At 40.6% G+C, this 25,859-nt stretch overlaps 2 protein-coding genes across 6 annotated transcripts in view; both read left to right on the plus strand.

The window, feature by feature from the left end:
• Positions 1-25,859, plus strand: part of LOC120571336 (chromo domain protein LHP1-like) — a 132,728-nt gene that overhangs the window by 104,039 nt on the left and 2,830 nt on the right. For 2 of the 4 annotated variants that reach the window (XM_039820245.1, XM_039820252.1), the window contains exon 2: positions 21,582-21,734. In XM_039820245.1, coding sequence (XP_039676179.1) covers positions 21,642-21,734 — 93 coding nt within the window. In that variant the 5' untranslated portion in view covers positions 21,582-21,641. Of the gene's footprint in view, positions 1-18,578; positions 18,714-21,581; positions 21,735-25,859 lie in introns of those variants that run through there. The other 2 variants (XM_039820226.1, XM_039820235.1) reach the window with 2 other exon arrangements.
• The window catches only part of LOC120571130 (zinc finger protein 664-like), a 181,974-nt gene that overhangs the window by 63,120 nt on the left and 92,995 nt on the right, over positions 1-25,859 (plus strand). The window lies entirely within an intron of this gene.

The raw sequence follows: 25,859 nt of genomic DNA on the forward strand, positions 1-25,859 counted from the left end.
ATGTGTACCTGAACAAGCAGATAGATTATTGTATTGGTAGTCCCGAACTGCATACTACAAAAATCTAACCGCAGTCTTGCTACCACGAGCTAATTTTAGCTAACGTTAGCTAGCATGTCAAACGGGGCTAGTCAGTCTTTAAACGGCTCTGGAGCTAGTAAATCAGCACGTAGGAGAATGAAATAGCAAGGTGACCAGTAAAACTACAGCAGACGACTACCCTTGGCTAATTAAAAAAGCTTACTTTAAGATGCTTCTTCAGGTTGGAGGTGGAGTAATTTGGACGCTAAAAGGAGGCTGGTTGCTGGCAAGCAGAGGTTGCACTGCACAGTTATATTTCATTCTCCCTGTTCGTTCTTTAATGTGAAATGCTGTTTGAATTAATAAGATAGAAACTTATTCCTGCCCTGGCTCTGTCGTGCCGGTTCTGACTCCATTGTGACTGATCAAGCAAATAGCTATTTTTTTCGATTTCATATCGGGGCTTCTGGAAAATGCATAGAGTTGCCTTAATTTAGTCAGAGTGAATAAACTCGTGAAACAGAGAAGTATCGTCATGTAATCCATTGATTTCAACAATGTAACTGTATTCTAAATACCAACGATTTAAATTGTAACTGTAACGGAATACAGTTACTCATAATTTGTATTCTGAATACGTAACGCCGTTACATGTATTCCGTTACTCCCCAACACTGATCACAGACTCCAGCAGGTTTGGACAGTACCGAAGCCAAGTGAATGTAAAATCAATCTGAGCATCACAACTAACTGTTTTAGACACAGATATGGTCATAATAATGCTCCAAAAGTATTGATTTTCAAATAGTGCACCTTTCAATACAGAACCAAATATTCTGTAGCCTATTTTGCCATCAATATTGCCAACATTGTCTTTGAGGTAATCAGATCAGTAGGCCAGAGTGGCGGGGTCCAGTGTGAGGAAGCCTCTCAGAGCCATGGAGGCTTTGGCCAGGTTCACCCTGCAGGAGAGAACAAAGTCAACCTGTTAGTCGCCACACATACTGTACTAGAGTTTTCCATGTTGGGCTCCTCTCTAGTTGTACTCGTACGTAAAGAAGTTGTAAAATTTAACCTGTGTGTTGTCTTCCTGTCGACTATGCAACTTTTTGTTTATACATACACACACACACACACACACACGTGCGCGTACGCACTTTACACACACACACACACACACAAGCAAGCATACACACAAGCATACACACATGCACGCAAGCATACACACACATACACAAGATGGTCTCATCATCTCAGCTGGACTGTTAGGCTGTTATATTGTTGGCTAGTTTACTTTAGAATCAAACATCAGATTGTATATGTGTTTTGTGTGCAGTAATCTTAATGTGTAAAGTTACTAGTAACTAAAGCTGTAACAGATGAATGTAGTAGAGTAACTAAAGTACAATATTTCTCTCTGAAATGTAGCGGAGTAGAAGTAGAAAGTGGCATGAAAAGAAAAGACTCAAGTAAAGTACAAGTACTTCAACATTTGGACTTAAAGTACAGTGCTAGAGTAAATGTACTTAGTTACATTCCACCTCTGGTTATTACACGGTAAAAATTAACTTTGGCAGGTAACAATGTAAAGATATGAGCCAATTTGGCCAGTGATGAAAGAAGCATTGTGTCTGTTTGAATCAGCCGGCTGCAGAAATGTTGCCAGATTGATCTGTCTTCAGCCAAGAATATAGGGTGGTTTTGTGTGTGTTTGACTTGGAAATGTAATCTTTATCTTTATCTGGCAACACAGCTTGTAGTACTAATCCTACATTTCCCATGAGCATTTACGTCGTGACGCGTCGTACAACCGTTGGCTACGTGCCTATCGTGCGTGGTATTGATTACGAGCTACACTGAAACAGAGAAGACAAACAGAGCTGCGCCAAACAAACCAGAGGAGCTGAAATTAAAGTTAGTTAGGAAAAAAAAAACGTGGCTAATGGAGATTCTGATTGGCTGTTAACTTAAAAATCTACAAGCCGTGTTGGCTGGTGATTATAAAAATGAATTTAAAGCCCTGTCTGTTATGTTAACTTTTAAAACTTAATGAATATATTTCTCAAAAAAATTGTGATGCTGAACTTTGTGCTTAAGATAAGGTAAAACTGTATTAATGTCAGAGAAATCATTGTGCAGCAGCTGCAGTACAAAGTAGGAAAGAGTGCAAATAATTAAAACAAAATATAAACAATGAAGATTCAACCCCAAACTTGATTGGCAGTAACTAAGAGATAAAAATGGTTTAGGGGCCCATATACATAAATTTATAGCCATCTAAACTTTTAACAGCAATATGGATTTACTTGCCATGCCAGAAAGTCATTTTGTTATATTTTCTTGCAACGCTCCTGCTCCTTCTCCACATGCAGAGAGGTAATTATACTGAGCATGTGCATAGCACGGCAAAACAAGTCACCGCTACAAGCCACCACATTACCAATCAACCCCAACCACATGGCCCCAGCAACAAACAAGCCGCTCCTCAATGCCGCCAACCGCCGCCCTGCGCCCCCCCCCCTCCACATCTCACACCATATACATCACAAACATATATCTCAATTCAGGCACTGGTCCAGGCACCGGCCAGGCACTAGCACCGCTCCAAAAGCACAGCTTCAGCATCGGTATCGAAAAAAACAAAACAAAAAAACAAACCCAAACGATACCCAACCCTACCCGCCCCAGACATGAGCAAAAGTCTGAGGCCCGAGGCCCCAGAACCCTGGTTCCAGAGCGCAGCCCTCCCACCAGAGGAGCCACGCCCCCCGACCCACCTCGGGCCAGGTAAGGTGGCCAACAACCCCACGGCGCATGCAGGACATGAGGCCAATGACACAAGGTTTCTGATGGACATTCTGTCTGACACTCATTTAATCTCACGTCTATAATGTTTCATTTACAGTACAGGCACCTCATTCAATGCGTTTCCTTTTTATTTTCTTATATATGACTATATATATATATATATATATATATATATAATACAATGTCTACAATGTCATATATATATATATATATATATATATGACATTGTAGACTCTCACTGAAGGCATCAAAACTATGAATGAACACATATGGAATTATGTACTTAACAAAAAAGTGTGAAATAACTGAAAACATGTCTAATATTTTAGATTCTTCAAAGTAGACTTTATTGTTCCAATAAAGTAAAATTAACATTTTATACTAAGTATTAAGGGATTTTTCATACTTTTTAAAGAGTAATAAGAAAAAAGTAAATATTAGACTCCCTGAGTAACTTGCCCAACACTGAACATGAACAAACTGAGATCAATCTGATGATAAGGACTAAAAACATAAAAAGTGAAATCAATCCCCTAACCCTCTGAGACCGCAGACTCATGTTCTTTCAGTCTAGCTAAGTGTTAACACTGACCAGCCAGCATTTATCATGTATTTTTAGTCTGGTTAAGTGTCCCTTTAAAGTTTGGCTCCAAAACTCACATACCATGTCCTCAAGATTTAACATGTTTTTTTTGTTTATTTTTTCAACCTGGTTAAATGTCCACAAAAACATAGACTGCAGACTGAGTAGCCAGCATTCATCATTTCTTACAGTCTGGTTAAATGTTCCTTCAAATGTAGGTTTCAAAACCTACACACAGCGTCCTCCAGTCAAACTCGGTTCAGTAGCCCAAATACCGTGAGTCCACCGGTACTGAGTCCTCCAGTCGAGGCCGAATGAGAAGTCCCACCACCACCCTCTGGTTCTTCCGTCGGCAACAGTCCGCGGCGTGGGCCGTACTTGTGGCTCATCTTAATCCACTTCCAATTCCAGCCAGAAAATACCCGGCTCCGCGGCTGGAGCGAAGGCGAACTCTCTCCCCCCGTGGATCGTTCCCAGGGTGGCCCGGCGATTAAACGAGTCTGAGTTGCGTTCAGTGTGTAGCTCGTGTTGTGTCCCTTCAGGCATCCACAGCCGCTGGATCTTGAGCGTGACACAGTCAGATTGCTCCGGGTCACATACCATAGTTTCCTGCATCTCAGGTTCTGCCCCGATGTGTTGCTTCGTGGCATTGATTTCGGCCAGCACTCCCTTCACTGCGTTGTAGATCACTGATTCAAGCACACTTAGCTGCTTCTCCAAGACCCAAACACTCCATGTTAGAGAGCGCGTTCACATCGGTTGCTCCGTTAGCTACCTCTCCATTAGCCGCCGCCATGCTAGCAACTTCCTCTGATGAGTAGATAGTTTAGGCGACAACGAGACCTGCTTTTTCGTGCCTGCAGGCATTTCACTGAGTCACAGTGACAACAGACAAAACGGTTTGCATCGAAGAAAAAGTAATAGACCTGAGGATTTCACCTATTTAATGAAAGACGGAGGCGAGTGCGTAGCTCTAGTCTCTTGCAACCATAGCGAGTGCTGGTCACGTGTCGTCTCCATGTTACTAGTTTTAATGTAGGCTGGGGGCAATCTGTAAGCTGAAACATTCGATAAGTTTGTTATGGCTGCATGTTTGTATCAAATGTGCTATATAAATAAAGCTGAGTTGAGTAGTCCTGTAATTAGACTGCTCGTGTTTAATACGTCTTTTTGTAATCACAGTGTTATGGACAAACCTCCTGTCCAGGTCAGTACAGTATCTATGACTTGTTGCTCTGATTGTATTTGACTTGTTTGTTCATATAATGTTATGTAGGGGTTTGTATTTTTTGTTATGTGTGTGTAAGCCTCCTTCCTCTCTTCTCCATGTTGGTTTGTCTTGGATTTTTCAACTTGCAGACTTTACTAACCAAGGATTTTTCAGGGAGACCAAGATGTTGCAAAACATAAGATCTTAATTGAAGGAACTGAAGACATTCTCTAGCATGCAAATCATCAGTCAGACTGACTGCATCACGCGGAAAGATATATTTGTTGGTTGGGCTGTCCAGATTCAGGAGCAGACACAGAGAAAAGGTTGGAACAGGTATGGAGGGTTATTGAACACAATGAGTAATGAAGGTGCTTAGAAATCCTCTGGGGCTGAGAGCGGGCAGACAGGCGAGAGGCAGGTCCAACAAAACAAACAATTTGGCTCAGGCAGGCAGACAGGGCTGAAGCAGGAATCTGGAGCAGGAGCAAAAAACACAAAAAGTCTAAACTAAGCTTGCAACTGGAAATACAAAAAGGCAGACTTTCAAAAACCACTTAGGCTGGCCATAGCGAGTGTTACCACTTGGGTGCACGGACGAGCTGGTTGGAAGGCCAGGTTTAATACAGGGGTGGTGATTGCTGGATATGATTCAGGTGAGCAGGAAGCCACAGGTGTCCTGACGAGGGGGGAAGAGAACCAGGAGCGCCACACCCACTCAGCACACGACAGACAAGACAAAACAAAACCAAGGGAGAGGGGAGAGGGAAAACAGACAGCACCATGACAATATTACATCCTGACAGGGATTAGGGAGAAATACATTATGTTAGGTTTCTGAAGGAAGAATGTGAGGAGCTTGTTGCAAAATTATCTATATAATTTATTAATAATACTGTACAATACAATAATGGCAACACTGCCTCACAGAAGTTAAAAAATAAAAGCGAGCTTGCTATGGACAGGCAGAGGTCAATCAACATGCTTCACTCAGCGCAGTCTGCTGCCGGCCGGCACAATGAAGGAAAAGAAGAAGAGCTGAGTGAGAACCATACCGAGCGCAACAAGAGTCTAACTTTCTCTTTTTTCCAACATTGTCTTGAAGGTCCCTGCCCTCCTGGTTGGACTCAGTTCGGCTCTCGCTGTTACAGTTTCAAGGTGGTTACACACCGACCAGACGGCCAACCGTCAGCAGTAAAGCCAGTCGGACTGATCAGTCTCCCCGAGTTGGTCCAAAGTGCCTCAGAACACACCGAAGAGACGAAACGTAATACGTCTCCATAACAGCAGGCGGCGCTAATCTGTATTGTTGCCGAAAAAATGAAAACCGGCAGCTGATTGGACGAACGCGTCACGTGGGTTTGTTTTCTCCAGAAATTCAAACTCAGACTGTCATGGCAGCTCATTCAGAATATGATCTCATATTGTACTAAAATAGTTCACCTGAAACGTGTTTCTGAAAACATTTTAAGAGAGAAATAGGCCGAGCATTTGCTGAATCTGTCTTCATTTCAGATCAACAAAGGTCAGTTTAAAAGATTTTTCGTCAGATATTGAGAGACTCCAGTCACCTCATTCCGAACGCCATTTCCGCCATTTCCGGGTGAGTCCCGACTGCCTTGTCTGAACACACCAGGTCGGCCAAAATGAACGCCGACAGCCCCTCAGACAGACAACGGCACAGAACACACGGAACAGACTTGAGTCACTGACCTCGCCAGACAATGGCCGATAATCGGGTTAGTGTGTCAGCGCCTTAAGGGGGTTAAAGGGGTGATAGAATGATTACATAGGGTATTTCACACTGTTCCTTATGGTCTCCTAATGGGGTATGTAACATTAGTTGGGCTGAAAATGGCCCGGTTGATATTTTATTTGTAACAAGAGCTTTTCTTCCAAATATGGTATGGTCATGAATATTTAGATGAGCTGCGCGCTGCTTGGTTGAGCCTTAGCCCCGTACACACACATATAGACGCGCGCTGATTGGTTGAGCGACTCGCCATACACACGCATTAGAGGTCGTGTGCTGATTGGTTGAGCGAATCCCCAATACACAGACATTAGAAACGCGACAGAATCTCATATTCCAGACACTGCAATGTTTCCTTACCAAATTCACTTCTGAGACTTTTTTATGCGAGAAATCAACTATATAAAGCTCAAATATGGGCCGTTTTACGAAAATGGATGGCTAATTGCAAATTTGGTAATACTGTGTGTCGGAGTTCAGCTGCCTGTGTTGCTGGCTCGCCGCCTGGCCTGCCTTCCTCCACAGACCCCGGCTTGCTGTGAGCTCGATTGAGCTCGGCACGGCTGCTGCAGCCCACAGCACCTCATACCGCCGCAAGCAAGTCACCGTTTGGGCTGGTGGACTACTACCAAACGCCGCTGCCCTGACAAAGCTCCAGGGCCTGCAACTCCTCTCTTCCTGCTAGCTAAATGGCCCGTGTGTGAGAGCGCGGTCAGCGAGCTTGTTACACCAGCAATCTCTTACCACATGTTACACACATGTCACGCCACTTAGCTATACAACAACTAACTATATGTTTTATAAAGCTAACAACGGTGTCCGAGTTCAAGTTAATGAATATTTGTGAGCTGTAAGGGTTTCGTTAGCTGCAACTGTCCCTTCAATCCTATGTGTACAGATTGGGCTAGTTAGCTTCATTTTGGTCGTAATTCGTTATATTTACAGTTTGAATTTGCCACGCCACTTATACAACAACTAACTATATGTTTTATAAAGCTAACAACGGTGTCCGATTTCAAGTTAATGAATATTTGTGAGCTGTACGGGTTTCGTTAGCTGCGACTGTCCCTACAATCCTATGTGTACAGATTGCGGCTAGTTAGCTTCATTTTTGGTCGTAATTTGAGTATATTTACAGTTTGAATTTCGTCACACCACTTATACAACATCTAACTATATGTTTTATAAAGCTAACAACGGTGTCCCATTTCGAGTTAATGTATATTTGTGAGCTGTAAGGGTTTCGTTAGCTGCGACTGTCCCTTCAATCCTGTGTACAGATTGCGGCTAGTTAGCTTCATTTTTGGTCGTAATTTGAGTATATTTACAGTTTGAATTTCCTTACGCCACTTATACAACAACTAACTATATGTTTTATAAAGCTAACAACGGTGTCCGATTTTAAGTTAATGAATATTTGTGAGCTGTAAGGGTTTCGTTAGCTGCGACTGTCCCTACAATCCTGTGTACAGATTGCGGCTAGTTAGCTTCATTTTTGGTCGTAATTTGAGTATATTTACAGTTTGAATTTCGTCACACCACTTATACAACATCTAACTATATGTTTTATAAAGCTAACAACGGTGTCCGATTTCAAGTTAATGTATATTTGTGAGCTGTAAGGGTTTCGTTAGCTGCGACTGTCCCTTCAATCCTGTGTACAGATTGCGGCTAGTTAGCTTCATTTTTGGTCGTAATTCGAGTATATTTACAGTTTGAATTTCGTCACGCCACTTATACAACAACTAACTAAATGTTTTATAAAGCTAACAACGGTGTCCGATTTCAAGTTAATGAATATTTGTGAGCTGTACGGGTTTCGTTAGCTGCGACTGTCCCTACAATCCTATGTGTACAGATTGCGGCTAGTTAGCTTCATTTTTGGTCGTAATTTGAGTATATTTACAGTTTGAATTTCGTCACACCACTTATACAACATCTAACTATATGTTTTATAAAGCTAACAACGGTGTCCGATTTCAAGTTAATGTATATTTGTGAGCTGTAAGGGTTTCGTTAGCTGCGACTGTCCCTTCAATCCTGTGTACAGATTGCGGCTAGTTAGCTTCATTTTTGGTCGTAATTTGAGTATATTTACAGTTTGAATTTCCTTACGCCACTTATACAACAACTAACTATATGTTTTATAAAGCTAACAACGGTGTCCGATTTCAAGTTAATGTATATTTGTGAGCTGTAAGGGTTTCGTTAGCTGCGACTGTCCCTTCAATCCTGTGTACAGATTGCGGCTAGTTAGCTTCATTTTTGGTCGTAATTTGAGTATATTTACAGTTTGAATTTCCTTACGCCACTTATACAACAACTAACTATATGTTTTATAAAGCTAACAACGGTGTCCGATTTCAAGTTAATGAATATTTGTGAGCTGTAAGGGTTTCGTTAGCTGCGACTGTCCCTTCAATCCTATGTGTACAGATTGCGGCTAGTTAGCTTCATTTGTGGTCGTAATTCGAGTATATTTACAGTTTGAATTTCGTCACGCCACTTATACAACAACTAACTATATGTTTTATAAAGCTAACAACGGTGTCCGATTTCAAGTTAATGAATATTTGTGAATTCCAGAGGAATTCTAAGAGGAGGCTAGCTAGCTCTCATTGATAGAGCTCCATCCAGCCGCAGGCTCTATCAATGAGACTCATGGACAAGCGGCGTTTATTTTCCCAATCGTTTGTTTAAATAACTCAACACATTATAATTACACACATTATAAGATTAACTATAATCTGTGGTAAGAGAATGCTGGCGTAACAAGCTCGCTGACTGCGCTTTCACTCACATACACCGGGCATTTAGCTAGCTAGCAGGAAGAGAGGAGATGCAGGCCCTGGAGCTCTGTCAGAGCAGCGGCGTTTGGTAGTAGTCCACCAGCCCAAACGGTGACTTTGCGCGGGTATGAGGTGCTGTGGGCTGCAGCAGCCGTGCCGGAGCTCAATCGGGCTCACAGCAAGCCGGGGTCTGTGGAGGAAGGCAGGCCAGGCGGCGAGGCAGCAACACAGGCAGCACCAGCCTCTGAAGTCCGACACACAGTCGAACAAAATTTGCAATTACACATCAATTTTTGTAAAACGGCCCATATTTGACCTCTAAGTTGTTGATTTCTCGCATAAAAAAGTCTCAGAAGTGAATTTAATGGTAAAATAGCATATGAACAATGCATACATTTTCTGAGATCTGCACGACCTAGATTCAGAAGACTACCTGATCTCAGGTCAGTTGTGTAGCCTATGTAAATGTTGGGGCGTGACCGTTCTCTTAATACACCCATGGCTGTGACAAAGGTTCCGGATTTTGGGAGGTTGACGTCAACTTCCAGCTTTGTTGGGATTCGCCCGTTTTCAGCAGCAGTTTCAAAATATGAAATTTTCATAGTAAAAGGGTGTCAATGGGATTTTGAGCTTATATGTATGTCCTATTTACCCACCGAACTGTCGTTATTCAACTATGACAGGGTAAAATCGGTTTTGCATTCTATCACCACTTTAAACACACAGGACTTTCACCCAGGAGACTGGGGTTCATGTGCTGTTTGACAAAATAAACTTCCTGCTTTGCACCCATCATAACTACTACAGCCACGAGAGGGTGCCGCCACTACAAACCTAAATATGAGTCCTAATTGCTGCTTGAACAACTAACTTATGGGAGATTTGGGGGAGGACCAGTGGCAGTTCTACATTAAATTACACCCAGGGTGAGACCCCCCCCTTCCAGCGAAGTGGGTTTTTAATTTCAATAGTTAAATAACTGGATTTTCTTAAGTGTGTTTTTCAAATGTTCTAATGAAGGATTTGTGCAATTGAGAAATATAATTTTCTCTTTCACTTATGTTGTTATAATAAAATATAAATGTGCCAAGAATATATACAATCAGAGAGCAACATTAATATAAAATATAAAATATAGAATAAATAGGCCTATTCTAAATAATTATTATTACATTATTATTATTAATAATTATTACACTATAGCCGCACTAAGAACAGAAAACTAAAAAACTAAAACCTGACCTTTCTGTGTAATCTACTTCCCTAATGAGTGATTGATACTGATGACGGCAAGGCCAGTGATCCGTTCCTGGGACATGGTTGACCTCTGGTATGACTTGATCAACTTTAGTTCTGAAAAGCTCCTCTCTGCTGGAGCCACAGTGACTGACAGAGTAAGTGCAATCCTCAGAGCAGTTCAAAAGTTGGGTTAGATCTCCGATAGATCCTTATCATGCATAAAAGTAATGAGCTCAAGGAGGCCCTTGGTCCCACCGTTCCCCCTCTTGTCCTGACCATTCCATTTGCGAGACCCAGAGGTGAACTGTCCCCCGCGCCCCCCTCCCCTTTTCCTTTCTCACACGGCTTCTGTGCACAAAAGTACGTCTCGCTGCAGCCCGCGGGAAGGCGGGGCTTGACATCCGCCTTCCCACAGGCTGCAGAGAGATGCTCCTCTCTCAGCAAGCAGGGCGCCTTCAGCTTTCACACAGTGAAATGATAGAGAGAGGATTTTTTTTTCTCGTGCCGCCCTCCTTGTGTCATGAAAAAATGCCATCCTGGGCGGCTGCCTGGTTCGCAAAAAAATGATACTAAGGAGGACAGTCTTATTAGTACTCATACTTTGTTACGGTAAAAGTCCTGCATTGTCCAAAGTTATATCAGTTTAAAAATGTCCCGTGTGCCCTGAGATTGCATCTGTTAAAATTGTGATTATGTTTTTGTTTCTTTTTACGCATTTTAAACCTATTATATTGTCTCCATTAGAACCTATGCCAGTCTGATCATGGGAATCTGGCTTCGGCCCACACAGAAGAGGAACATGTATTCCTCAAAGACTTCATTAGGAAAGTGAGCGGTGAAAACACATATTCCTGGATCGGAGGCTTTTACTCATTGCAGGTGAGACTTTTATCATCACAGGAAGTGATGTCGCTTGTCTTTCGAGCTGTCGAGAAAATTAAATTTGATAAACGAAAAAAAGAACAGGAAAAGTAAAAATAAAATAAGAAATAAGGATCCTCTTTTGATTTCACTTTGAACCAATCTTTCTTCCAGGATTACGCGTGGCATTGGTCTGATGGATCCACATTCGACGTCAAGCACTGGACTGTGTAAGAATGTGTGAAATGTATGTAATAATATTGCTTGTAATCTGTTGCCTCATTTTTATTGAGTAGATATGGTGTATCTTTTCTTACAGTGTGGGGAAGCCTGACAACGGTAGAAATCAGGACTGTATTCAGATGAACTATTCGGGTAAAAATCAACAATGACCTCTAAACTTATAGCAGGCGTCATATTTTGCAGTCTGAAAGATAAGACAAGTTAGACATTAAAACTCTTCAAAATCTTTCTACTGACAACTGGAACAATGCGCCGTGTGAAACAATACATCCTTTCTTGTGCTCCAAGAACCTGTGAAGCCTCCCGCCATCTTGATCTCACTACAGCTCATCTATAATCTGACATTGATTCACTTTCAGTTTGTTCTGCAGACAGAAACAGCTCTCTGCTGACAGACTCACTTTCACTTGTTTATTATCTGAAGAGTTAGGAAACGTTTCACATTTGAGTTTTAACATTAGAAGGAAACTGACTCTCTGAGCTGGATGAAAACATAATCACTTATTGGACTCTTAATCTAGTAAACAACACAAAATGAAATACAGATAACATTCAAATACTCTGACATCTTTTCCATTTTAGTTTACTGAATATTGTCTGTTATAAACAGCGTCCACTGATCTCATGAAATAATTCTTAAACACTTTCAGTTTTCTGTCTGAAAGTTAATGTTTAGATTGACAGAACTCCCGTCTGTACACTAATTATGAAGTTCCCTTAGAGCAGACGTTAGATTAGCTTAGCATAAAGACTGGAAACAGGGCGGGAACAGCTAGCATGGCTCTGTCCAAAGGTAACAACATCCACCTACCAGACATGAGTGTTGACGATCTTCTCAACCAAAATGTCCAAATTGAAAATAAAAGTCCAAATGTCTGAACGTTCTGTGATACAAGAGGAGTTTATGGTGTTTTGGGATCTTTATTCATCTGTTTTCCTTCACTTTATAAACAATAAGCATTAAAAAATAAAAGACAATGTCACAAACAGTATCTGGTTCTGACTTTTCGACTGGGACAAATAATTCTATATTTGTGAATATTTTATTCCTTTTCTTAAATACTTACAATAAAAACAAGGTTAAGATAATAATCCAAAATATAAATAAACATTGATGAATAGGTTAGGTAATAAGATAACGTTTATGTTAACGTGTCATAAAAGTTACGATGGACAGAGTGGACTCAAATGCAAGGTTCAAACGTAAACATATTTATTGACCAAAAACTTGAACATAGATTGGGGAGTAACTCAGGAGCAGAAACTAGGATAGGGAGGGACTCAGTGGCAGAAACTAGGATGGCAAGGGACTGGGAAGTAGGGAATAGGATGGCGAGAGAGCTTAGGGGTAGTGATTTGGATTTGGTGAAGCTTTGGTGAAGCACTGAACCACTTAGAAGAATTGTTTTGAAAATGGGTTCATTACTTGAAGCTTCAGCAACAGCGACCTCGTCTGGTGAAGTGCCAAGGCTGCATCTAAATTATCTTCTGGTAGATAGTGGACAGGAGGCTTTAAGATGCTTTAAGGCTAGTGAAATAAATCACACACGTGCACAGTGCACATGTAAACTAAGAATGGGATATCATTCTTTTGACAAATAAAGATTGATGAAGTTGTGTATTGTGGTATTGGGGAGAGAGTGCTTGGGAAACTGAGGATGTGCTTGGAAAATATGGCACAAGTTGGGTGTGCTTGTGTAACTATGGCCAGGGTGTATAGGGATTAGGGAACACTCAAAGAGTTTCATTAAGGAACTTTTTTTTTTTTAAAACACACACTTTTTGGACTAAGTCGGTTTCTTTTTTTGCTCACAAACTATCTACATTTAGAAAAAAAATAAAATAAATAAACACCACAACATTCACAGGGAACAGATGACACTGGCTGACGCTTTTATCCAAAGCACGCATGCATACTTACATTTCGAGCGATCAGAATAAAGTTTTCCCACGTCAAAACAACCTCTCTTCCTAGATGCTTCCATAGTAGGCTAATGAAAATGAATCGATACAAACAAACTAATGCTACTACGAACCAAACGCAACGTTGCATTAAAGTTATTATGCCTTGAGCTCGAAACGAGGCCGTGCCAGTTGCAGTGCAGCACCTGACTGGTTCAGCTGATTAATTCAGAGAATGAAGGAGTTGCTGCTTCGGACGTCATATGTCATGTGATTTTTCCGTACCAAAGCAACCTTCGGAGCAGTGGTTCAAATGGAATTGTAGTTAATGGTTTGAAGCACGTGTCGAAGCTTCAGTGTCAGACTGCCATCACTACTTAGGGGAGCGCGGGGAAACCGGGGCCGAAGATCCAAGGAGGTGACACAGGAGAAGGGAAGCAGAGGAGCCGAGGAAGGGCTGGCTGGACGCGGAGACGCAGCCAGGATGAAGCAGGGTGCCGTGGGAGGAGGACTGAATGGTGAGGCCAGCTGACTGTATATGGAAGGCTTGGAGTGAACACTGCAAAAGCAAACACAAAGAAGGGTAAGACAAGGAAACACACAGGGGCAGGTAAGTGAAGTTTCAGGTAGTTTAGCAGCGAGTGTCACCGGTGAAGCTGAGACAACAACTCAGCAGAGATGGTTTGTTGAGCTGGGGTTGAAGTACTGGTCTTGATTGTAGATGGCTGGCGGGAGAGCGGTGATGGTGGATTGGCAGCAGGTGTGTGTTGTCAGCTGGCAGGCAGTAGGCAGGAGGGGAGGAAGGAAAGCAGAAGAGTACGTCAATGACCCCAACCATCACAATAAACTTTCTTTTACAGGATTATAAAGTGTACTTTGACTTTCATGACAGAAAAACAAAAAGTACCCACAGAGTAGAAATACTCAGTTATTAGAAAAAGTCATGGATTTAAAATATAGCTAAAGTAAAAAGTATCAGCATTAAAATAACCAAAAGTAAAAGTACACATTGTGAATAATTTCAGAATTATATTATTGGTATATATATATATATATATTTATATATATATATATAGTTTAAGGGTTAGGGTTAGGGTTAGCGTGTATTTATATATATATATATATATTGCAAACTAGTTTATTTCTGTTGTCATTTTCAGGTGTAACTGTTACGTTTTAAAATAAATTAGCTCTCATCAACATCAAACATGAACATTAGATGAAGGAGATGAGAGTTTTTCAAAAATACATACAACGAAAAGAGTCCTGCAGACAGCAGGCAAAATAGAGCAAAACATCTAGGAAGCAAAAAGACCAGGGGCCTGTTTCACAAAAGCAGAATTTATAAATCCAGGATAACTGATGAAGAGAGGCTTGACCTAGTCTAATCTGTGCAGCCTGGCTTGGTGCGTCTCACGAAGGCCAAGCCAGGCTGAGGAGGAGAGACTAGGTCGAGTCAGCCTGAAGTAATTCAGATAGATAAATGACATGTAATGTAATGTAATGTAATATAAAGATGCGCATCCACGGCTTTCCTCAAAAGACCGCGAGGTCGATCACAGATTTACTGATGCTAAAAAGGAGAATACGCATTGTACATACTTCATACAGAGTGAGCAGCAGCTTCTTGTGGAAGTATGATAACATTATAAAGACACTGAAGACATTGGACTCTAAAATCTAGAAACTATAAAGAGAATTAAGTGATAAATATAATGCACACTGTAAACATGAATGGAACAGAGTATATTCATCAGTTATTTCCCTCCAGCAAAATATAAGGTCAAACACCATTGAGGTGTCCTCTCTCTGTTGTTACAGGAAGGTACAGTAGTCTACATTATATAGTTACTGGTCCAGTGAACTAAGACTATAATTTGGGAGGATTGTACAATTAGGATAAGTTCTTAAAAATGTACAAACCTCCCAAATTATAGTGCGAATTTACTGGACAACACACATTGTGTGCTAAGAATGCCAAATACTTGTGTGTGTGTGTGTGTGTGTGTGTGTGTGTGTGTGTGTGTGTGTGTGTATATAATAACAGAGGAACATCCATCACCACCTCTTCTAACAGAGTAGCAGTGTATGTGGACGTTCCTGCTGGCTCTCTGTCCTTCTACAGACTCTCCTCTGACTCACTGATCCACCTCCACACCTTCAACACCACATTCACTCAGCCTCTTTATCCTGGGTTTATGGTCTGGTCTGGTTCCTCAGTGTCTCTGTGTCCTCTGCAGGACTGAGAGTCTCTCCTGTGGACAGAAACACTGACTGAAGATCAGCTGCTGAAATCAAAGTTCAGTCTGTTCACCATCACACACACTCTGCACTGTGAAGCAGATCTGAGACTCAAACACAAATACATTCATCTGATTTCATCTCTGGGATTATCAACATTTGAACTGTTGGACTAAAAACACTTCATGATATGGAAAAAAAAACAAAATCAAAAAAATAGTAACCAACTGTTATTGGTTACTATTATGTCCTTTATATTTTGAATCATATTGTAATATATTAACATTTTGGAAAACAAATGTTTCTATAAACAATCATCATATAGTCTAATGTTTCTAAATGCTTTTAATAAAATCTATACGTTCCATCTTGAGGGTGATTATTTGTTCATTTGATCATATCATGATTTCATTCATCAGTTGACTCTTTTCTGAGAATGATACACCCCGCCCCCCTGAAAGAGCCTGTTCATTAAACCTTTTCAGGGTTTAATGAACCCCCCCCCCCACCCCAATAATCAAAAACTATGTAACTCAGCCTACTCCAAAAACATATAATATTTCCTTTACATACATAAAGATATTTGCAACATATATTAATGCAGAAAAGGCAGAAATTGTTGAATAATCTGTCAGATATGAACCTCATTTATTAAATTAAGTCATTTTGAGGCAGAAACAAATGTTCAAACACAAGCTAGGAGCTACTATCACTTTTTGGCAAGTGGAAACATGCATTTTATGGATGTATTGCTTCTTAAAGAATGTATTTAAACTGGTTAAGTTCTTGTGGGCTATAATCTTTCAGATAGAATTGAAATCCAGTGAATGTCAAATCAATCTGAGCATCACATCTAACTGTTTTAGACACAGATATGGTCATAATAATGCTCCAAAATGCTGTCAAATTGCATTTTTTTTTCTTTATCATAATATTTTCTTAAGGGGAGGACCCCTAAACCTCCTGCCAAATATGGTCCCCCAAGTCTTTTCCCAAACCTGGGGAAAAGTGCCCAGTGTAGTTAAACAGGAGGAATGTGAGGTAGAACAACAGCCTGTCAACTGCTACTGTTGATTCTGCATCAAGCTGCACAGTTTGGACATGTGCAGCTAACTGACTGCAGCTGGAACATCTGGTGGAGCATCACAGCTGTCTAAAAACAAGGACAGATGTTAATGACTGCTACACTTGATTATCTCAATAATTCATAATCAATTAGCCTTGTGTGATGACAAAAACAAAGTTTCTAAATGTCTGCCTTGTTTCCATTGCTGCAGAATGACTCCTCAACAATAAATGCCATCCCAATACTGACCTTACTTCCTTCACCTTTTAATGCTTCTGCTATTACCTTCTGCTTTGGTAGCACTAGGGTTCAAACCTTTCTGCCTAATGGCTGTCTCATCTTATTGCTTTTCCCGTCTTTTATTCCTGTTGGCCAGTCAGACTCTTAAAGTTTGGATTTTAGTTCTCTTACAAGCCAGTAACTGACCCTCTGCAGATATGATAGTTTTGTCATTGTGGAACAAACAATCCTTCATGTACATAGACTCTTTGTCCCAAAAACTCTAAGGATTAACATTATTATAACTTCTAATTTAATTTTACTTTGTAGTTTGAATTAACGATGAAAAATTTTAAAATGTGTGCGCAGGGTGAGATTTATGAAAAAAACAGATGGGGGTGTTAAGTTAACTGACTTGAACTTGACGTGAAAGTATAAGCATAGCGTCTGTTTTATATCGTTATTTACTCCATACATGTGCACGGCTCTGTTCATCCGTCTCCATTATTACAAACAAGTGAACTGGCATACATGGCATACATGCAGTATGAGAAACTGTAATACCTCAAATATAACAACCAACACTATTACCGTAATGTATTGATAAGAGCGTTATCCAAAAATGATATTTAACACACAGATACATATTTTGGGAGGAAGACAGTGTTACAATTTATGACTCAAAATAAATGGGTAAAAACGACTTTCTTTAGAGTTCTCCTCATAGAATTTAATGTGAAATGTAAAATATTCACAACACCCTGTGTATCATCTGTTCATTCTGTTGTTAGAGGGAGAGACAGAGAGAGAGAAGTGTGAACTTTTCATTTAATAATCTTGTTCTGACATTTTATATTCCCTGTTTGTATTTTCTGTGACTGAATGTGGTTTTAAATCTGTTGAGGTGTGTTCCGACTGAAAGCAAAGACACTGATGATGTCATACAAAGTCAGAAAATAGAAAGCAAACTGTTTCCAGCGGACACTAAAGAATGAGGGAGCAGCAGGAAACAGACCAGTTTAGATAGTAAACAGCTGATTTATTCATCTGACTTGTAGAATAACCTCAATGATTGAATTATTTAAATGTCTGGGAATGTGGAACAACTCAATGCAAAATGAATGAAATCAAACAAGGCCACACGGTGATTATTTGTGACTTGATTTGATGGATTTATTCTTCCTGTTGTGTCTGTGTTTAAACTCCTAATTAAAAGGTAAAGTTTCCATCCCCTAATTTCAACCAAACCAGAGTGGTGATTGTTGTTGGAACAATTGATATATATTTATTCTTTTGCTATCGACTATAAATGAAGTGTGTTTAATAATCATGAAATTGCTATTTTATTTGAATGGAGTCTGGTGGAAACATACATTGAAATGCTTACATTATATTTAGTTATTTCTCTTTATTCTTACAAATTGTTTTAATTATTAAAGTGCTGTACATGATGTAATACTCAAGTAAAGTACAAGTACCTTGAGTTAAGTCCAGTACTTGAGTAAATGTCCTCAGTTCCAGTCCACCACTAACTGATTAATGAACTGAATGTGTATCTGTTGTTCCCCTCCTGACCTCCAGGTGGTGGCGTTCTTTCATTTTAAACTTTAATCTGAAAATCCCTGACTTGGAGGAAACCGGAAGTCTCGTTGTTTCACTGTGATCTCGGGCTGGCGGCGGGATAGTTGTGTTCTTTATTAGTGAGTTTTAAACATAGACAGTATAAGAACGGTTTTAAGAAGACAGAGCTCCAGGTAAACCAGCACACACTCACTCAGGTAAACACTTTAATAACTGTTCTTTCACACGGCTATCAAAGCGAATAGAAGCTAGAGCTGCGCATGCGTTAGCTTCCCATTCTGCTGTTGCTAAGATTCAAGTAAACAGAACTTCCGTTGCTGAGCAACATTCTGCTCCGTTAGCTGCTCCTCTGTAGGTCGGTGGGCTCGGTGAGATTCGGGGCTGAAGTTGTAACATTGTTGCATTTTTCATTTGGTTCGGTTTGCGTCACACTGCACTTTATCAAACGCAGCAAACAGTGGAAACACACGTCACGTGGTGGAAGCAGTCGCTTGTTGATTGGACAGAATATCAGAGGGAAACTCTCCGAAATAATGAAGCTCCACTACATTTCTACCGTGTTGGCTTTTCTGGTTCTGCTTTAGTGTTTCTAATATTTTAGAGGAAGGTGAACAATGGGAGCAGCGTCACGTGGTGGAAGCAGTCCAGAGGGTGGGGGGGGGGGGGTCTGGGTGTCCTCCCCCAGGGAAGTTTTGAGCGTCAGCAACCTTTTTTGTTGCTTTTGGATACGGTTTAATGCACCAATTTATGGTGGAAATACCTTTATTTAGCCTATGCTAAGAAGAAAATAATAAATGACAATTCAAAATATAATGGAAAATATGTTGTTGCGTATCATTGGGCATTTTTAAGTGGGTTTATGGGAATCCTGGAGCTTTCTTAGTCATAAAAAAAAAAATTGTTTCGTTCCGGTTTGTTGTCAGTTGAGGTCATGGGTTGGTAGGGAATTTATTTTATTTTTTATTTTTTTCCCATTGGCAGCAAGGGATAGGTAGCAATTTTATTTTTTATTTTCCTTTACAGTAGCGATGGATACTCTATTTTTTTCATATCATAGCCTACCTGTAAAGTACCACCTTGTGTGTACCAGCCCCCCACCACACACACACCTTTTTTCTACTCCTAAAAAACATTTCTGGACCATTGGTATTGAAGACATCTCAAGCAATGTTTCATCTAATACCTTTTAATAGTATTAATCTCAATACAAAACTTTCTTAGAAAAACCTTCAAAATAAAATGTAACCGTTCAAAACGTTGAACTTAAAACGTACCACTGAGGTATTAAAGGAAACTTATGGCAGCCATTGATACTCCTCACTTTTGCTTCCCGTATGGTCTGGCCACAATATGCTTCTTGCCAGCTCCAATACAAACTTGGCAGCAGGGTAAGACAGTTTTGAATTTTTCCAAACGCGATGGCAAGGTGTTGCCCTGAGGCCCACCACAGTGTGCACATAGATCCTGCCTCCCAAAAGGTGCACGGTAGTAGGCCAGCTCAGTCGTAATATTTTCTTAGCAGCCTAAGGCTAACGCTGTTGCACTAACGTTTAGCAAACGTCGGCGTAGCGTTAGCTAGCTAGCTGTCTAAACTTGTTAAAAACCGAACAACATCCCCATTCAAGCTGTGTTTCACTTTCCCTCCAATATTATTATAAACATAATAGACACCAGGACTCGCTCGAGACCAAAAGCCATATTTGGCAAGATCAGTGGTAGAGACGAGACAAGTCCAAGTCCATAGAAAAAACGTCTCGAGTCCAAGTACAACCCTGTAATACCATAATTAAAATATAGTTCACTTACCGTTAGCAACAATGAGCCTTGGTTTGTGCCTCAGGCTCCCCAGAATGTCATTATTCAGCTCGTCTTTTTTTGGTCTGTACAACTTTCGGCGGGGGCAAATGAGTAAGTTGCTGTGCATTCAACAGTATGTCAAATGAGGACGGAGTCGGGGTACTTGCCGTGGAGGGCACATATTCTGGCTCTGGGGCGCACTTGAGTGCTAAATACCTGAACTGAAATAAAGACATTACGCCACTGACAAGCTGCTGAGTGGGGGTCGACACCACATCGCTGGCGATGTCGGTCCATTTCAACTTTGCCGGCTGCTGATAAGAATGTACAAGGGCACTGTTTGACTTCTTGAAGCACGTTTTCAAATGATTTTAAACCCAATCTCACAATTTTGGTTGACACGCTAGTGTTGCATGGGCAAATAATCGACACATTACACATGTCCATCATTGTAAACGAAAGAATAACTCTTACTTACTCTCTTTCTACACATTACATATTTACTGTGCATATTGTGTTCTCGCCACCTACTGGCGACTATTCAGAACACAACAAAAGTTACCAGTGCCTTTGTACGAGACGACAACGATTGTCTTTGTGAACAACCCGGCATGTACATTTGTATTATTTCTTCCCCAAGCTCATAAAATAAATTTGGGTCGCACATAAATTGACCGGTTCGGTCGGAAACCGGAACCAAACAATTAATTTTGTTATGCCTTAGTGGGTGTACTGCGTATTCCTGTGTATCACGTAGACTACACCACTGGAACTAACCTGCACACCCATTACATATGGATCTGAAAGTTCTCATCCCTTAAACCAGATATTTAAGTCTGTAAACTGTGGGAAAGGTTGAAACTGCAGGCTAGTAAATGCTCTGTTTTGGTCCACTTCCTGTGTTTGGGTCAGATGGCATTCCCACCTGAAACGGGAAGATATAGTGTGTAGCTTTTGACTGATATCTAGTGTCAGCGAAATCACTTCTTATTGAGTTTCCTTTTTCCTGAAATGCTCTGAGTGAATTTAATTTAAAGAAATGTTGACCTTTTGTTGTGCAGTTGTTTAGATTTATTCACAGTTTAATATAATGCTGTTTTCTCCAAACTACTCCGAGTCCATTGTGTAGCGAGGAAGGAAATGGAACAGTTTTCCAGCCGCTGCTTTGAGTTTGCCGACTGTTGTTTTAGTTGTGTGTGGATGTGAGGAAAAGGAGAGGAGACAGCAGCTCCTGAATATCTCTGCGCGCTTTGATTTGTACTGAACAGAATCCAGAGTGAGTCCAGCAGCCCCAGTGGACATCTGCTGGATTTCAGGACAAGAGAGGAATGGAGGAGGACAACCAGAACCAGGAGCAGCGGAGCAACAAGGTCCCCAGAAGACAAGCAGCAGACTGGGACTCTGATACCAGCCATGTTCAGGTCAGTGTTCAGGGGGGTATCGCACAAAAGTAGAATTTATAAATCCAGGATAACTGATGAAGAGAGGCTTGACCTTAATCTGTGCAGCCTGGCTTGGTGCGTTTCACGAAGGTCGAGTCAGGCTGAGGAGGAGAGACTAGGTCGAGTCAGGCTGAGGAGGAGAGACTAGGTCGAGTCAGATGAGGAGGAGAGACTAGGTCGAGTCAGATGAGGAGGAGAGACTAGGTCTAGTTAGGCTGAGGAGGAGAGACTAGGTCGAGCCAGGCTGAGGAGGACAGACTAGGCCGCAGTAAGACAAGTGCTTAGGGAGTAGGGTTGAACGATTAATTGCATTTGAAATAATATCGTGATATGTTAAAACGCAATTTCCTAATTGCAAAGGCTGCGATTTGGTCACATGACTCACAAGAGCAAATGAGTCTGCACTCCGCAGAGAAAGCATCAACGTAGCACGCTAATGCTTCGCCATACTTGTAGTTTAAAACTTTTAAAGCCATTTTAATAAAATGAAGCGTTTTTGAAATTGTGAGATTTTCAGGGGAAAGGGGTGTCGATGGGATTTTGAGGTTCTATGTATGTCCTAGTTACCCTCCAAACTGTGTTTTTTCAACTATGACAGGGTAAAATTGTTTTTGCTTTCTATCACCCCTTTAAGGAGCATCGGTCCACTGTAGAAACACACATGTACAGCACTTTATATATTGCCCTTAGTGAGTGAAGAGAAAAGACTCCAGGATTATTAAACCTGGCTGTTAGCCTGGTCAGGAACAGGCTAGCTGTTAGCTTGTTAGCCACCCTAGCCACATGTAGTATAAAATGAAGTTAACTGTTCACACAATAAGGTCAAATGAGCTATGTAAATGAGCTGCATACATGGCTGAACATAATTTACTCTCACCGGTGTATCACCCTGTGTAACATTACTTCACCCGCAGCAATCCTGCCACAATCGGTCCCAAAACATCCCAGTTAGATATAAAATGGTTTAACGTTAAACATATTCTTTGTAAATCTTAACAATTATTCCCAGAAAGAACCAACCAAAGGGTTATTTCACAAAACCAGGATAAGGGATTAAGCCGGGATATTCCTGTTATCCTGGATGAATTTAGCCTTGACTCGGTTTCACAAAAGCAGAGGCAGATAAGTTACCATCGAGATTTATTCTGGACAGCTAGCCTGCTGCTGACCAGGCTAACAATCAGGCTAACATCTAGCCTGCTGCTGACCATGCTAACAGCCAGGATTTATTTTTCGTGGAGTCTTTTCTGATCACTCAGCAGTGGTTTTACATTATTATTATTATTATTATTATTATTATTATTATTATTATTATTATTATTATTATTATTATTATTATCAGCCTGCATTAAAATACAACAGGTGCATATTGCTGATCATTTAACTTCTGTTATTATGTAAAGTTGTGACCATAATTTGTTATAATTATTCATGTGACATTGTTACTGTTATATTGTTACTGTATGAAGACTGCTGTTCATATTGTTGTTAGAAGTTTGATGAATATATTACTGCTGTTGTTGAGATAATTAGAAAAGGCTGATAAAGTTGCCAAATCTGTTTTTAAATGAAGTCAGTTACTAAGGGCAATAGATAAAATGCTGTTTCTATAGTGGACCAATGCACCTTTTAATTATTTAAGTTGATTCATTTAAATTTTTTAACGACTATAATTTGGGAGGATTGTACATTTTAAGAACATATGCTAATTGTACAATCCTCCCAAATTAAAGTCTTAGTTCACTGAACCAACAACTATATAGCGTAGACTACTGTACCTTCCTGTAACAACAGGGAGAGGACACCCCAATGGGTTTTGACCTTATATTTAGCTGGGGGAGGAAATAACTGATGAATATACTCATCATATGTTACATTCATGTTTACAGTGTGCACTATATTTATCACTTAATTTTCTTAATAGTTTCTAGATTTTAGAGTCCAATGTCTTCAGTGTCTTTTTGTTCTCTGTCCATATATACGATGGAGCAAAGCATAAGATATGTAGAGAAGGAAACTCAGCCTCTGCAATAAAAATAAAACACGTCAGAAAAAGCGTGACCGATAATAGCGGACCGACAGAATGATAATTTAAAAATATACATTTATGAACTACTGCTATTAACTGAAACCATTCAATTAGTCACTTGTCATTTGCTCGCTTTCTCTCGCTGTTTCATTACAGCGGCAGTGTTTCTTTTTTACAAATGATGTGTTTCACGTTATCATACTTCCACAAGAAGCTGCTGCTCACTATGTATACTATACATAGTATGAACAATGATTATTCTCCATTTTAGCATCAGTAAATCTGTTATCGACCTCGCGGTCTGGTAAGGAAAGCCGTGAACGCGCATCTATCCGAATTACATCAGCCTGACTCAACCTAGTCGTTCCTCCCTTTAGACAGGCCAGGTGCTGATTAATGTAAAGATAAAGGTAACAGGCTATCTTTTTTTTTTTTTAGCCTAATTGAATTTATGAACATTAATAATGACCTTGACATCATAACCATTGACCACCACAGTCCAGCTGTGACGAGCTCAGTTAATGATGCATAACACACAAGAGGGCTATTTGCTAGGCCAATGTGATGGCAACTGACATAATGCAGTCTCACCCATGTCAACCTTTTAAAAGCCTATCTGAAAATATCTGACCCATGTTATTTGTGTCTCTGCCAGGCTTTTTTAGTAGTTGCTTTAGGCTTATTTAAAGTTGTTTTATGAGTAAATCATTACTTAGACTACTTCATTTCCCTTCAGTAATCAGAAGAAGGCTATAAGTTAACCTGGTCTGACTCTCATCTTGAACACAAGTACTTAGGCCTATTAATTAGCTCACTCTGCCTCCTATCTATCTATCTATCTATCTATCTATCTATCTATCTATCTATCTATCTATCTATCTATCAATTGCAGGAATGTCTGTTTGGGTGTTAAGTGCATATCTCTTGAACCGTTAGTCTGATGGATTCCAAACTTGACAGGTGTCTTGCTATGGGCACGAGAGAGAGAGAGAGAGAGAGAGAGAGAGAGAGAAAAAAAAAAAGAAAAAGAAAAAAAAAAAAAAAGAGAGAGAGAGAGAGAGAGAGAGAGAGAGAGAGAGAGAGAGAGAGAGAGAGAGAGAGAGAGAGAGAGAGAGAGAGAGAGAGAGAGAGAGAGAGAGAGAGAGAGAGAGATGTGCGCAATGCCTGCAAATCTCAGAGCTGAACCGGGCAGATAGCCTACAACAGATTTCATCAGACTCACCCTGGGTCGGCTTAAGTCGCCAAAATACCCCGTGAATCAAATCCACTACTTTAACGTTCAAGCCACTAAACTTTATGGACGTGAACACATCTGCTGAAATGATAAATTCCTTAACGATCCGATAACAGACAACTCCCTCTCTCTCTCTTTCGCTCTCTCTCTCTCTCTGTGCACACACACATGTGCGCACGCGCAGTCCGGTTCTGGTGGCAGATATGTGCTGATTAGCTCTGTTAACAGGCAGGGTGGGTAGCACACTGCCATGAGTCCATGACACTAATGTCTGATTACTCCACATTTTAATTGTAATATTTTGTGATTACATTCTGATTCTGCAATGTTCTCTGTCAGGTAAATATAGAAGCACAATGTCTTCCTCCAAAGGTGCCGATTTTATGTTTTCCTCCGTGGGTGCTCACGGGCGCATGCCCTTTAAAAAAAGGGGAGGGGGCGGGGCGATGGAGGCGTTTTCATCCAAGAGACACTGTGATTGGTGGATAGGATATGGAGCAGGAGACTGACAGCGACATAACCAATCACATTATGACAGACGCTCCACTTAGCATCAATTGCAATGTTTAATTTTAAATGAATGTAGCCTACTGGCAGTCTGGCACACGTGGGTGCTCAGTGGGTGCTTGGTATTTTCCGTGGGTGCCTATTTCTTTCTCTGATGTAGACGTAGCCTACACTAAATCAATAGATAGTAGGCTATAGAATGGAGTTGCATATTAAGTGGTTCAGGGTCCTTCTGTAAGTCATGTTGGGGTACACTGGTTTTGATAAATTCTACAAGCAGCAATACCACAGGCCAAGTAATCAGCCTGTTCCAAACAGGCACATTTTCAACGGG

This window comes from Perca fluviatilis, chromosome 2 (assembly GCF_010015445.1).
Source record: "Perca fluviatilis chromosome 2, GENO_Pfluv_1.0, whole genome shotgun sequence".
NCBI classification, from domain to species: domain Eukaryota; kingdom Metazoa; phylum Chordata; class Actinopteri; order Perciformes; family Percidae; genus Perca; species Perca fluviatilis.